We start from the raw sequence: 12,932 nt of genomic DNA, 5'->3' as shown, positions 1-12,932 counted from the left end.
CTGTGAGACGCTGACCTTTGTAAATTTCGTCAACACATCATCCATTTTCGAAGTCATTATCTCCTCTAGCTAAATCTGTAGAATGACTGTTTTTTCTCTGAGGGAGGCTCTTAATCCTGGCTGGATTCATCATTTAGCCGATCTGCTCCATTTCACCTGGTGAGCCTTCTTCCCCTATGCCGTTTGGGCCATTCACATTATTATTTTGGTCCTTAGAGCAGTGTAAGCATCCTTCAGTTTCTTGGGTTCCAGCAGATACCCTGACATATTGGCACATTCTTAAAAGCAAGAGCTTACAGAGTTATCTTCAGTATTGTTTCTTAGTATAGCCATAAGAAAAGCCAGACCAAAAAGTGAAGAATCAAGATAGTGGGTATAACTTGAGTGCCAAACTTCTCTCTTAGGCAACCAGTAGTCACATGCTCTCTCTCTTTGGTCCTACTGATGTTAATTTTAAACACCTCCCATTCCATAATGCTTGTAAGGTTTTTCTCCACAGCAAATATTCTGTGAAATCTATTATTTTATAGAGTCACGTGTCACTTAATGAGAGGAATACGTTCTCAGAAATGCATCATTAGATGATTTTGTCATTGTGCAAATATCATACAGTGGACTTACACAAACCTAGACGGTGTAGCCTACTACACACCTCGCCTATAAAGTCTATTGTTCCTAGGCTACAAACCTGTGCAGCATGTTACTGTCCTGAATACTGTAGGCAGCTGGAACACAATGGTAGCTGTGTATCTAAACATATCTAAATATAGAAAAGGTGCTATAAAAATATGGTATAAAAGAAAAAAAATGGCATACCTGTATAGACCAACTTAACTGTGAATGGAGATTGCAGGGCTGGAAGCTGTTCTGGGCAAATCAGTGAGTAGTGAGTGAATATGAAGGCCTAGGATGTTACTGCACACTGTGATGGACTTTATAAACACTTAGACTGTACTGAGTTCATTTTTAAAATATTCTTCTTGATCTTCAATGATAAATTAACCTTAGCTTACTATAACTTTTTACTTTATAAACTTTTTGACTCTTTTGTAATAACACTTGCCTTAAAACACGAACACATTGTACAGCTGTGAAAAATATTTTCTTTATATTCTTATTCTATAAACTTTTTTCTATCAAAAAAATCTTTTTAACTTTTTTGTTAAAAACCAAGACAAACACGCACATTAGCCTAGGTCTGTCTACACAGGGTCAGGATCGTCAATATCAGTGTCTTCCATGTCCACGTCTTGTCCCAACTGAAGGTCTTCATGGGCAATAACATACACAGAGCTGTCCTCTCCTGTGATAACAGTGCCTTCTGGAATAGCTCCTGAAGGACCTGCCTGAGGCTGTTTTACAGTTTACTTTTTTTTTTTAATAAGTAGAAGAAATGCATGCTAAAATAATGATAAATAGTATAGTAATTACATAAACCAATAACATTCATTATCATTACCCAATATTAGGTGTTATATGTAATTTTATATGCCAGACTTTTATACAATGGCAATAGAGTTGTTTATACCAGCATCATCACAAAAACTTGAGTAACGTGTTTTGCTACGGTGTTTACAATGGCTAAGACAGGAATTTTTCAGTCTCGTAATCCTATGGGACCACCGTCATACATGTTGTCTATCCTTGCCCAGAACGTCCCTATGTGGCACACAACGGTATATATTTATCAGTACCTACCATCTAATCTGCAGATACCCTTGGCAAAGCAGACCATGCTGTGCTAAGATCTTGTGTACTTCCAATGTACTACACAGGTTTAGAAAGCAGATCCATTCTAACAGATATCCATGCTACATCACTTTATCACAGGCCAGATAGGGTCAAGTGACAAAAAGGATAAGATGTTGCCAAAATCTTGGCACGCTCAGGACTTTTTAATATTAGTTTTCATACTAACAGTGAAGCAGCTACATGCAATTCCCAATTAGGTCTTCACAACAATGATCTCTTCAAAACAGATTGTCACCATCAGTGAAAAACTGAACAAGAAGGGGAAAGCAAATGGCACTTTTTCTCTACGTGGTGAAAAGTCATTATAGAGGATTTGCACGGTTCCAATGCTCGCAATTCTACTTCAAGCAAGTGCTCATTCTACGTATCAACGCCTTTTTCACTGACAAATGTAATGTTGACAATTTTTTGGCTAATGGGACTAGATTTTGAATCCAATCAACACTTTTTCATATAAAGTATTTCAGAATAACAAAGCTTTCCCTCATTCATACACAGATATTGCTGTACTATAATCTATAATTACGTTTTAGAATTCAAATTATAACACTGACTAAACATCACTAATGAAACATTTGTGACCTCCTTTTTTTCGAAGTTGAATTTTTGCTTTGAATTCATATTTTGTCAGTATGTGTTAATATAATGTCATGTGCTCTTTCAGTTATCAATTAAGTTCATTCAGGTTTTCAACGTTTTAAGTGCTTTTTTTTTTTAAAAGCCAATAATTACCCTTAACCAACTGCAAATTGGAATTATTCAAAAGATTTCTCCTTTTAACTCAACTTCTTGACAGAACTCATCCTTTAGACAGCAGATGTACTTGGTTATGTATAAGACCTCAGAAGGAAACTTCTATTCCTTCACAGAAAGCTGAACTCAAAGACTGGAGCAGCTCCAATTTTATTAGTCAACATTTTAAGGACATCCTTTAATGCGGATTCAGGCTGACAGGCAAATCTTTCAGAGAGCCTATCTGTGAATAAAATAGCATATTCCCTGAATCTCAGAGTTCACAGAAGGAACTCATGATGTGAGGGGTCCTCATAGGCCTGCTCAGTATACAAACTTACAGAAAAACCTCCAAATTGTCTCATTTGTGTGTGTCCGTTTTCAACATAACTTTCTCAGCAGTTTGTTATGATGTTTCCTTCCAAGGAAAATAACGTTCTCCCAGGAAGTTCTCCTCTGAAAGTCCAATTAGTATAATTAACTAAGCAAAATGACCAATATCTGCAGGTTTATCAATCTGCAGTGAAAACTCTTGATTTTATAATCTTCTGGAATACTCTTCCATCTGTGTGTCACCTGACATGGTACCAAATCATCTGTAATATTTCTTTCCTAGTTCTGTGCTAAATAGTGTTAAAATCGCCAAGAGCCCATAAAGTGAGCCCTCCTGGAAATGGATGCAGCCTTGGGCCTCAGCTCTTCATTGCTTCCTGAGCTGCAGCAGATGCCTTTACAACCAAGCTCACAGAAGACGTCTGTCTCCTACGTTACCCTGGCAGAGGGCCAGGCCTGTTCTACACGGGCGGGTGTTTCAGCAAGGTACTGATGTTTTCTATCCTTGCCTCTTCGACAGGCAAATAATAAGACTTAGGTGAAGAGAATTCTTTAGGCACACAAATTCACATTTGATGTAATCTCATTATACTTCCTGATCTGTGATTGTAAACTTTCATTTCATAACTAGTATGTCTGTCCCACCTTTAAAAAGTTTTTCATTATGAAAGTATTTGTTAGAATTAAGTCCATTTAAATGAAAAAAACTTAGATGTGAGTCTGCATGGCCTCAGGAAAATGATGTTTTAAAATAGAGATTTTAGGTTGTCCGCACTCTTTAGCTTTTTTGTCGTTTTCTTAAGGCTTTTTTAACTGCATCAAAAATTCAGATACGAAACATACACTAAAAAATAATACATCATATCTTAATTTCCACTGAACTTGATTTAAATTCATAGTCACACAGTATGAATATCACAATCAGATATGTTCAAAAAGGTATGAACAATTGATTTTCTGAAACCATGAAGGATTACAAATGCTTTTAATAAATCAATGTAATTAAAATGTCTTTTAGAAATAAACTTATTTGGAAACAAGTAGTAATTCATTAGAAAGTTAGATGAAGAGGCCGGGTGCAGTGGCTCACGCCTGTAATCCCAGCACTTTGGGAGGCTGAGGCAGGTGGATCAGGAGGTCAGGAGATTGAGACCATCCTGGCTAACACGGTGAAACTCTGTCTCTACTAAAAAAATACAAAAAATTAGCCGGGCGTGGTGACGGGCGCCTGTAGTCCCAGCTACTCGGGAGGCTGAGGCAGGAGAATGGCGTGAACCCAGGAGACAGAGCTTGCAGTGAGCTGAGATTGCGCCACTGCATTCCAGCCTGGGTGACAGAGCAAGACTCCGTCTCAAAAAAAAAAAAAAAAGAATGTTAGATGAGGAATCAAAAATCAATCTTAGATGATAATTCAAAAGCCAATTATAAATTTAAAAATATATCACGGTGAAATTCTATCTGTACTAATCTATGCAACTTTTCTATAAATCTAAAATTATTCCAAAATAATGTTTGTTTTAAAACCAAGATAAAATAATAGAGTAAAATAAAAACAATCATGTTCTATTTAAGAATGCCAGATATAATGACAACTATGGAAAGATGATGATGATGATGATGATGACATGATGAAGATAAACAATTATGCATGCCCTCTATGTTAACAGAAAAACATTTGTGAAAAATAAAGATAAAACTCAATTTATATTGGCATAAAGGGCAGAAAACTTCAATGATGCTAAACAATTTGCATTTATGATCAGTTGACAGAGAAAGGGAAACCAAAAATAAATAAATAATAAACAATTTGCACTCAAGTCATAATAGTGCACACTGTCAATGGGAAGGTCAAGGAGGGACTGTGTGGCCAGCACAGAATGCTCACTGGGGACGGCGTGCCTAAGGTATCAGATGCCAGTTCAGTAATGGCTGTATCCAGAAGTAGACCCAGAAAGCCCACAAGTAATGTCCAGGTGCATCTTCAATGTTTGTACAGTAGTCCCCCTCATCCGAAGTGTTAAACTGCACGCTGCTCTGAGTAACATTTTGAAATCTTGCGCTGTTCCACTCCATCCCAGGCCAGACGTGAATCCTCCCTTTGTCCAGTATCTCACAAGGTCTACACTACCTGCCTGTTAGTCACTCATTAGCCACCTTGGTGATCAGATTGAAAAAATCTAGTGTATACAGGGTTTGGTACTATCCACAGTTTCAGGCATCCATGGGGAGTTGGGGGCGGGGGAGGTTCTTGGGACATATGCCCAGTGGATAAAGGGGAATGTGTATGTGCATTAATAGTTGTAAAAGCCACCAGAATATCATGGCCCTAGAAGCCCCCTCGGCGCCCACCAGCCTCCCCAGGCACCATCCAACACCAAAACCACAACCACAGCACTGGGGGGCAGAGCCCTCTGGGATTTCTGATTCATCTCTATTACTTTTTAAGATCCAACGAACACCTTTTAGGTTTCCTTGGTCTTGTTCCTGTCAACCTCAAGTCTGACCTCATAGATACCCAAATGGCGTACCCAAATGGCTTCCTTTTCCTGGTTACTAGTGCTGAAATTTGTAGAAAACATGGTCTGATGCACTAGAAACATGAAATGGTTCTTCAGATTCAGTAGCCTAAAATAACTAGTAAGGTAATGAGGGTCTGGCTCTCACACACATTCCACAGGCCAGCGGTTCTGAAGGTGTCCTCTGACCCAGGGTGTTGAAAACCAGGGCGGGGGCCCAGGAACTTGGTTTAACAGGCCCTCCAGGCGATTCTGGTGCACACTCCAGTTTGGGAGGTCCTGCCAGAGCTGTGCAGCACAGAACTTCAAACCTGTGACCTGAAACCCCAAGCCAGAAACACCTGCTGCCTCGAGCATAAGTGAACTTTAAAAAGAGAAGAGCTTCAGAGTCAAGCACAAAGCTGATACTGTGTTTAAGCAGAGCACAGTCTGATTTTGCTACTTAGACTTTCTTACCTGGAGGGATATGAAGCCTGTATAATAGTTTAATCTTCTCATTCATTTCTCCATTATACATAATATCTGCAAAAATTTTAAAGAGAGAGTGAGTTGATGCCAATGCTGAAAGTCCATTGTCAGGACACAAACTCACTGTGGAAAGAACACAATACCAGCAACCCCCAACTCTCCTGCCCCAGACACACACCATGGTAGCAATGAAAGTGTTAAAAGCAGGGCTGTTGACTATGTGAGCTCCAAGGAACTTTGTGAATGTTGTCCGTCCTCATACCTTCCAAAACATTTTAATTTTACGGACAAAAGTTAGGAACATGGCTCCCAACAAGCCACCACCACATCGTGGGTGCCAAGGAAAGCAAGGTGAACAGCCTCTTAAGTTGACAGCGTGGGCCCCTCTCCCATCCCCCTTCAGAAAGTAGATCCTGAGAGGGGCCTGCAGAGTGATATTTCAAAATCATAAGTTCATGTCAGGCCAGTCACAAAAGTGTTAAACCATGTGCATCTGCCTGCTCCAAAGATCCACTTTGTCTTCTGTTCACAGACCCACACCCCAAAGCACCTCACTGCGAAATCCCACAGAGGCATACCGAGGCAGCTCACAAATGCTTTGAACTCGATGAGCTGGTCCATGTTGTCATCCAAGAGCCTGAACATCCTTTCGGCGAGGATCTCCGTGTGGGCCCTACAGGTCCAGGGCGAGACTAGCTGAAACAGGTGTGCAAACTGCCGGGCATCTATGCGGTACTGCTCGGCATAGGGCCGGCTGGGGTCGTGGCGTGAGGCCATGGGCCTGGGCTGCTCCCAGTAACAGCTCATCATGTGTTCTCTCTTCAAACAAGAGGGGGAAAGGGAGCTCTTACCACTTATTGAACAAGCCACGTTGTTAACACAAACAAATAAAATAATAAATTACTCACAACCTCACCACTGTAACTGGATATGTAAAAGTGTTCCCTTGTTACCCTGACATCCTTACCCACACGAACATGTAATTTTGACGTTGGTTTCTTTTTTTATCAAGGTTTTTTTGTCTCTCATTGTGGTAAAATATACATAACGTAAAATGTACCAATTTATTTTTAAATGTACAGTTCAGCTAACATAGTTTTCATTATAGAAGACACACAATTTTTATTCTGATATTTTCACTTAAAATCGTACTTTTTTGACCGGGCACGGTGGCTCACGCCTGTAATCCTAGCACTTTGGGAGACCGAGGCGGGTGGATCGCCTGCGCTCAGGATTTCGTGACCAGCCTGGGCAACACGGTGAAACCCCGTTTCTACTAAAAAATACAAAAAATTAGCTGGGTGTAGCGGTGTGCACCTGTAATCCCAGCTACTCGGGAGGCTGAGACAGGACAATCGCTTGAACCCGGGAGGCCGAGATTGCAGTGAGCCGAGACCGTGCCACTGCACTCCAGCCTGGGCAACAGAGCGTTTTTTTGTTTGTTTGTTTTCCTTTTTTTGAGATGGAGTCTCGCTCGGTCACCCAGGCTGGAGTGCAGTGGCGTGATCTCAGCTCACTGCAACCTCCGCCTCCAAGGTTCAAACGATTCTCGTGCCTCAGCCTCCCAAGTAGCTGGGATTACAGGTGCCTGCCACCACACCCAGCTAATATTTTGTATTTTTAGTAGAGACGGGGTTTCACCGTGTTAGCCAGGCTGGTCTCAACTCGCCTTGGCCTCCCAAAGTGCTGGGATTATAGGCATGAGCCACCGTGACTGGCCCCAAATCATATTATTTAAAAATCAAAAAGGACTAGCCATATCTGTAGGATACAGAAGGAACTAATAACCCTGGCTACCTGTGGGGAGGGCCCCAGAGATGGAAGTGAGACTTTTTATTGCATATTTTTAATACTTTCTGAATTCTGAACCACATGAATACATTAACAATTTTTTTTAAGTTTTTTTTTTAAGGTGAGTTGAAGTCTTGGGAATAGACTGAAAACTAACAAAACCGGCCCTATCGCTGAGGACCAGGTGAGCCTCTTCAGAATGCATCATTTCCACCCATACTAAATGACTACATCATCTCTTTGGACGTCCCAATTCACAAAAGTCTGAAGTAGTTCCCAATAACTGCAGGGTTCTTGACCATTTCAATGTCCTCTGTCCACAGGATGGGACAAAAACAAGGGCAGATGCAAGCTCATATCCTCAAATAGAGACAAAAATGCCATCTATAATTTTACCGTCATATTCACCGCAGCCATGTCATTTAAATAGTCATTACAGAATCATGAAAATAATCACAAGAACTTTTAAGTGTGAAATAAAGGTCTCATAAATTTCTGTTCCTTAAAACCCAAGGCACACCATGAATTTCTATGTATATTCGTGTAGACTGTCACATCAACATCCCATAAAATGCAGAAGAAAGTGGTTGTAATGCATACGCCAAGGACAAATATTAGTTTACATAGAATCCCACAGGAAAACAAACCACTATAAAAATAGGCAAAGAATATGAACAGGTGATTCAAAAGAGTAGAGAACTAGCCAATAAACATGAACTGGCACTCAACCTCATTAATGAGAAAACAAGTTTAAATTAAAATGAAATGTAATTTTCCACTGGACTAGCAAAATTTTGAAAGATCCATGATATTAAATGCTGGGTGGGTGTGGGGTGTGGGGAAATGAGTCCTCTTAGACACCATCAGTGGGACTGCAATTTTTTTTTTTTTTTTTTTTTTTTTTGAGACAGAGTCTCACTCTTGTTGCCCAGGCTGGAGTGCAGTGGCGCGATCTTGACTCACTGCAACCTCTGCCTCCCAGGTTCAAGCAATTACCCTACCCTAGCCTCCCAAGTAGCTGGGATTACAGGTGCATGCCACCACGCCCGGCTAATTTTTATATTTTTAGTAGAGACGGGATTTCGCCATGTTGGCCAGGCTGGTCTCAAACTCCGAACCTCAAGTGATCCACCCACACTGGCCTCCCACAGTGCTGGGATTACAGACATGAGCCACCATGCCTGGCCAGAACTGTAATTTGAAAAAATTAAAAAAGCTTTAGCAGTATTGACTAAAGTTGGATATATACGTCACCCATGACCCAACAGTTCCACCTCAAGGAACCCAATTCTATAGAATCAGCAGCACTGGGGTCCAGGAAATGCACAGGTGCTCAGTGTCAAGCAGCAACAACCAGAAACAACACAAATGTCACTCAAGAGATGAATAATTAAATATATCAGAGTTTGGCCCTACAAGGAAACTGCAATCACTAAGAAAGTATGAGAAAAGATCTATAGATTCTCATCTAGAACAAAATTCATGATACATGGTCAACTGAAACAAACAAAAAAAAAACTGCAGGTATTATATATGCCATAATCTCACTTCTATGTGGGAAAGAAAAGTGAGTGTGTGTATGTATTGTAGGCATGTGTGTATTTATAGATAGATACAAGAGGGAAAATTCCAGAAAGATATGCACATTGTTAACCATAATTATCTGTACAGGGAGGGTAATAGGGGCACGACAGGCCCTTTTTTTTTTTTTTTAATTTTTATTTATTTATTTTGAGATGGAGTTTCACTGTGTCACCAGGGCTGGAATGCAGTGGCTGTGATCTTGGCTCATTGCAACCTCCATCTCCCAAGTTCAAGCAATTCTCCCGCCTCAGCCACCCGCGTAGCTGGGATTACAGGAGTGCATCACCACGCCCAGCTAATTTTTGTATTTTTAGTAGAGACAGGTTTTCACGATGTTGGCCAAGCTGGTCTCAAACTACTGACCTCAAGTGATTCGGCCTCCCAAAGTGCTGGGATTACAGGCGTGAGCCACTGCGCCCAGCTACTTTCCTTTCTTGCTTAGAAGCTTTGTTTTTCTTTTTTCAATGGTAAGAGTAGGTATAATTTTATTTAGCTTTGTGTCTTTCAATTCAACTTTGAAAATAAGTCTTACGCAGAACATGAAAGGAAGCAAAATAACACTGAAGAGATCAAATGCTCTCTAGAGCACAATAACCCAGCAACACTGGGTGAATTTCACTGCTTAGCAGTAGGAACGCATTTGTGGAATACACAAGGCGCCATTTCAGGCCCTGATGCTTCCAGGAGTAGCTTACGCACCAAGTCTGTATTTATGCTGTTCACATCCTACTTGCAGAGATAAAGTAATGAAGCTGTTCTCTATTTGAGAGAAAAGGAGATATCAGAGACCTGAATTTATGTGATTTAAAGAATGGCTTTAAACTAACAATAAAAATAAATTTCCTCAAGTACCAACCAACACTGTTGGTCCTTCACGGGAAGTATAAAAACAGGAAACAAGCATGGTTGGCTTTGAAGGCCTTCTTTAATCTTTCCTATGAAACATGAACGATGTGGCTGGTACTTAACAAAATTTGTTTTTATTGTGAATTTAAAGCATCCTTTAAATTACATAAATTCCGACATGCGATGGTTCCTACTCTCTCAACCTGAGAACAATTAGCCCTAAATAAATCAAAGTCTTTTTTTTTTTTCTTTTTTTTTCTTTTGAGACGGAGTCTTGCTCTGTCGCCCAGGCTGGAGTGCAGTGGCGCAATCTCGGCTCACTGCAAGCTCCGCCTCCCGGGTTGACGCCATTCTCCTGCCTCAGCCTCTCCGAGAAGCTGGGACTACAAGCGCCTGCCACCACACCCGGCTAATTTTTTGTATTTTTAGTAGAGACGGGGTTTCACCGTGGTCTCGATCTCCTGACCTCGTGATCCGCCCGCCTCGGCCTCCCAAAGTGCTGGGATTACAAGCGTGAGCCACCGCGCCTGGACTAATCAAAGTCTTTTTAAGGTAAAAAACACAAGCTAAAACTCACATATTTGTTTGCCTACTTTTATGTTCCTAGTATTCCCTGTTTGGCTTCCTTGAAAGCCAAAATGAGGCTAGGGGGTTGGGATACCAAGTAACCTTTGACTTCATATTTTGCCTTCACACAACAAAGGAAACAGTAAAACTTGCAAACATGCTGTGTACGGGAGAAAGTGGCCTGCTAATTCTCACCACACATCCTGCTCATTAGGAATGAGGAGTGAGGAACCTACTAACTAACCCAACAACCCTGCAGTCAGTGACTGCAGGGAAAGGCCTGCTCCATGGCTTCCAAAGCCCTGGACTGTGCTGTCATTTCAATCGTGCTGGGAACCCGGGCTCAGGAGGGAAAGAGGCTCGGAGCCCCCACCAAGACGAGCTGGGGCAGCCGCACTCCCTTCCCTGCCAGGCTTGCTTTCTGCAACTGCGCTTCCTCCCCTTCTCTGCCAGGGTAGCAAGAGTCCACCAATGTGCCTGCCTCTCTTCCTCATTTCCATTCACTGTTTTCAGCAAGAAAACTCTAGTAACGTGCCTGAAGATGTTCTTTGCAGGATGATTCCAGGTAAATATCCAAATATTAAAAATCTCGTTAACTATACTAAGTATTAGCTATATGACAGATCATAGAGTTATTAAAAATAATTAAGACTATACGGCAACATGGAATAACGTTAAGGAAAAATAGAATATGAACTTGCATGCATACCTGCCACACAAATAGGAAAATATGCATGCATGTACTGTGGGGCGGGATCACAGTTAATTAAAAAGTATGCCAGGTGATGATTTCATTAAGGGCCGCCGGAGGACCCAGAGCCTGCACTCACTAGAGCAGCGGTGAGCAGAGTAGATCACAGCACTGAAGCCCTCCCAGCAGAGTACAGCAGCTTCAGTGTGAGGCTAGGCCTGCTGGACTGCCCAAAGAGCACCCCGGCTCCCTCCTCCCATGTTCCAGGGCGGAGGGTGGGGAGAGAGGTTTCTGGGTAGAAGCAGGTAGACAGGCTAAGACAGCTTCAAGGGGGGCAGCTCCAGCCTCTGCTCTGCAGAGCCCTGCAGGCAGCTGCATGTTGTCCCCTGGGCAGGCTGGGCACTGGGGCTCGGGCCAGCTCAGGGCCTGGAACCCCTCATCCTCCCAGAGCTGCGTACCTTGAATAAGTCATAGAGCTCCTCTAGGTCTTCAGGAACAATTGAGACTTCCGGGATAACAACTCGAAGCTTGAGAAAGAATAAACAGCAATGGTGTAAAATCTAGGCCTGCACCCCCGGGGGTCAGGGCAGGAGGGGATTCTTCCTCCTGAAGGGGACGCAAAGGGCCCGTGCACCTGCTTCCCTCCCACAAAGGCTCTTTTCTGACATAAACATCACTGCCAGGTATCTTTCCCAGGCGTTTCATCCTTAGCCTCTTTCCAGTTCACACATCAGTACCTAAGGACAAACCTACCGGGCTCTAATGGATGCCAGGAAACTAGCAGAGAAACAGCACGAGCAGGAAGAGCCTTCTGAGCGCCAGCTAATGCCCCTGCGGGCCCCCTGTGCTAGGCATTATAGACCCCAACCTCATTTAACTGTGCGGCAGGCACTGTTATTCCCATTTTCCACGGGAGAAACAGGCTCACAGTGTTGAGTACTCACCACCTGGCTCCAAAGCTCACATTGTTTCTAAACTACTTCACCCTTATTAAGTTGTTAATGTAATCCAAAAAATATATATAAATTTTTCAAAGCTGGCATTCTTATGACATGACCAAAAAGGACGCGCACTCCCAGGTTGGCTCCCCAATACCGTGATCAGCGGGGTGAGGCGTCCGCTACCCACCACGTTCTGCTTTGTGGTGTCCTCATGGCCTTGGAGGACCCTGATCCTGTGCTTGTAACGCAGGTGCTCGATCTGCTCCACAGACTGGTCTCCAAATTTCTGCAGGGAAACAAGGGACCACTTGCTCAGTCCCCTGCTCATCCAAAGTGTGGAAACAGGAAGTGGCCCAGGAACCTCCCTCCACATCCATCCCCCAGTCACAATTCCCGGGGGGTTAGGGGCTGCAACGGGGCATGGGGCGGGGGTTCCCGTTACCTCATAGGAATCCCGGATCAGGTCTGAAATGTCAGTCACAGGGTAGGGCTCCTGGTCGTCGGAGAAAAAGGCATGGTGGCTGCCAACTGGGGGCCCTGGGCTGTCCTCATTCTTAATGTGATCTAGAAACCTGAACATACCGCCCTGTCAACGCCCAAGTCCATCCTCATTCAGGTACTACACAACACGGACTGCCTTCACAGTGTCAGACATGCCAGGGCACTTCCAAACACCAACACCTTTCGGAAGGAGGGCAAGGCTGCAGCTGC

The 12,932-nt window shown here is 42.8% G+C and overlaps 2 protein-coding genes across 3 annotated transcripts in view; one reads left to right on the top strand and one right to left on the bottom strand.

Moving 5' to 3' along the window:
- Positions 1-4,189, top strand: part of RPL31 (ribosomal protein L31) — a 179,685-nt gene extending 175,496 nt beyond the window's left edge. Inside the window, exon 5 of the mRNA XM_032176698.2 lies at positions 3,101-4,189. Within this exon, the coding sequence (XP_032032589.1) occupies positions 3,101-3,111 (11 nt within the window). The 3' untranslated portion in view covers positions 3,112-4,189. The remainder of the gene's footprint in view (positions 1-3,100) is intronic.
- Positions 1-12,932, bottom strand: part of TBC1D8 (TBC1 domain family member 8) — a 144,629-nt gene that overhangs the window by 7,461 nt on the left and 124,236 nt on the right. For both annotated transcript variants that reach the window (XM_032176695.2, XM_032176696.2), the window contains exons 13-17: positions 12,664-12,793; positions 12,409-12,507; positions 11,739-11,807; positions 6,380-6,620; positions 5,790-5,855 (exon numbers count right to left, since the gene is read on the bottom strand). In XM_032176695.2, coding sequence (XP_032032586.1) covers positions 5,790-5,855; positions 6,380-6,620; positions 11,739-11,807; positions 12,409-12,507; positions 12,664-12,793 — 605 coding nt within the window. The remainder of the gene's footprint in view (positions 1-5,789; positions 5,856-6,379; positions 6,621-11,738; positions 11,808-12,408; positions 12,508-12,663; positions 12,794-12,932) is intronic.

This window comes from Hylobates moloch, unplaced genomic scaffold, assembly GCF_009828535.3.
Source record: "Hylobates moloch isolate HMO894 unplaced genomic scaffold, HMol_V3 SCAFFOLD_15, whole genome shotgun sequence".
NCBI lineage: Eukaryota > Metazoa > Chordata > Mammalia > Primates > Hylobatidae > Hylobates > Hylobates moloch.
The sequence above is the reverse complement of the archived record's forward strand: the minus strand, read 5'-3'. Positions and strand labels throughout refer to the sequence as shown.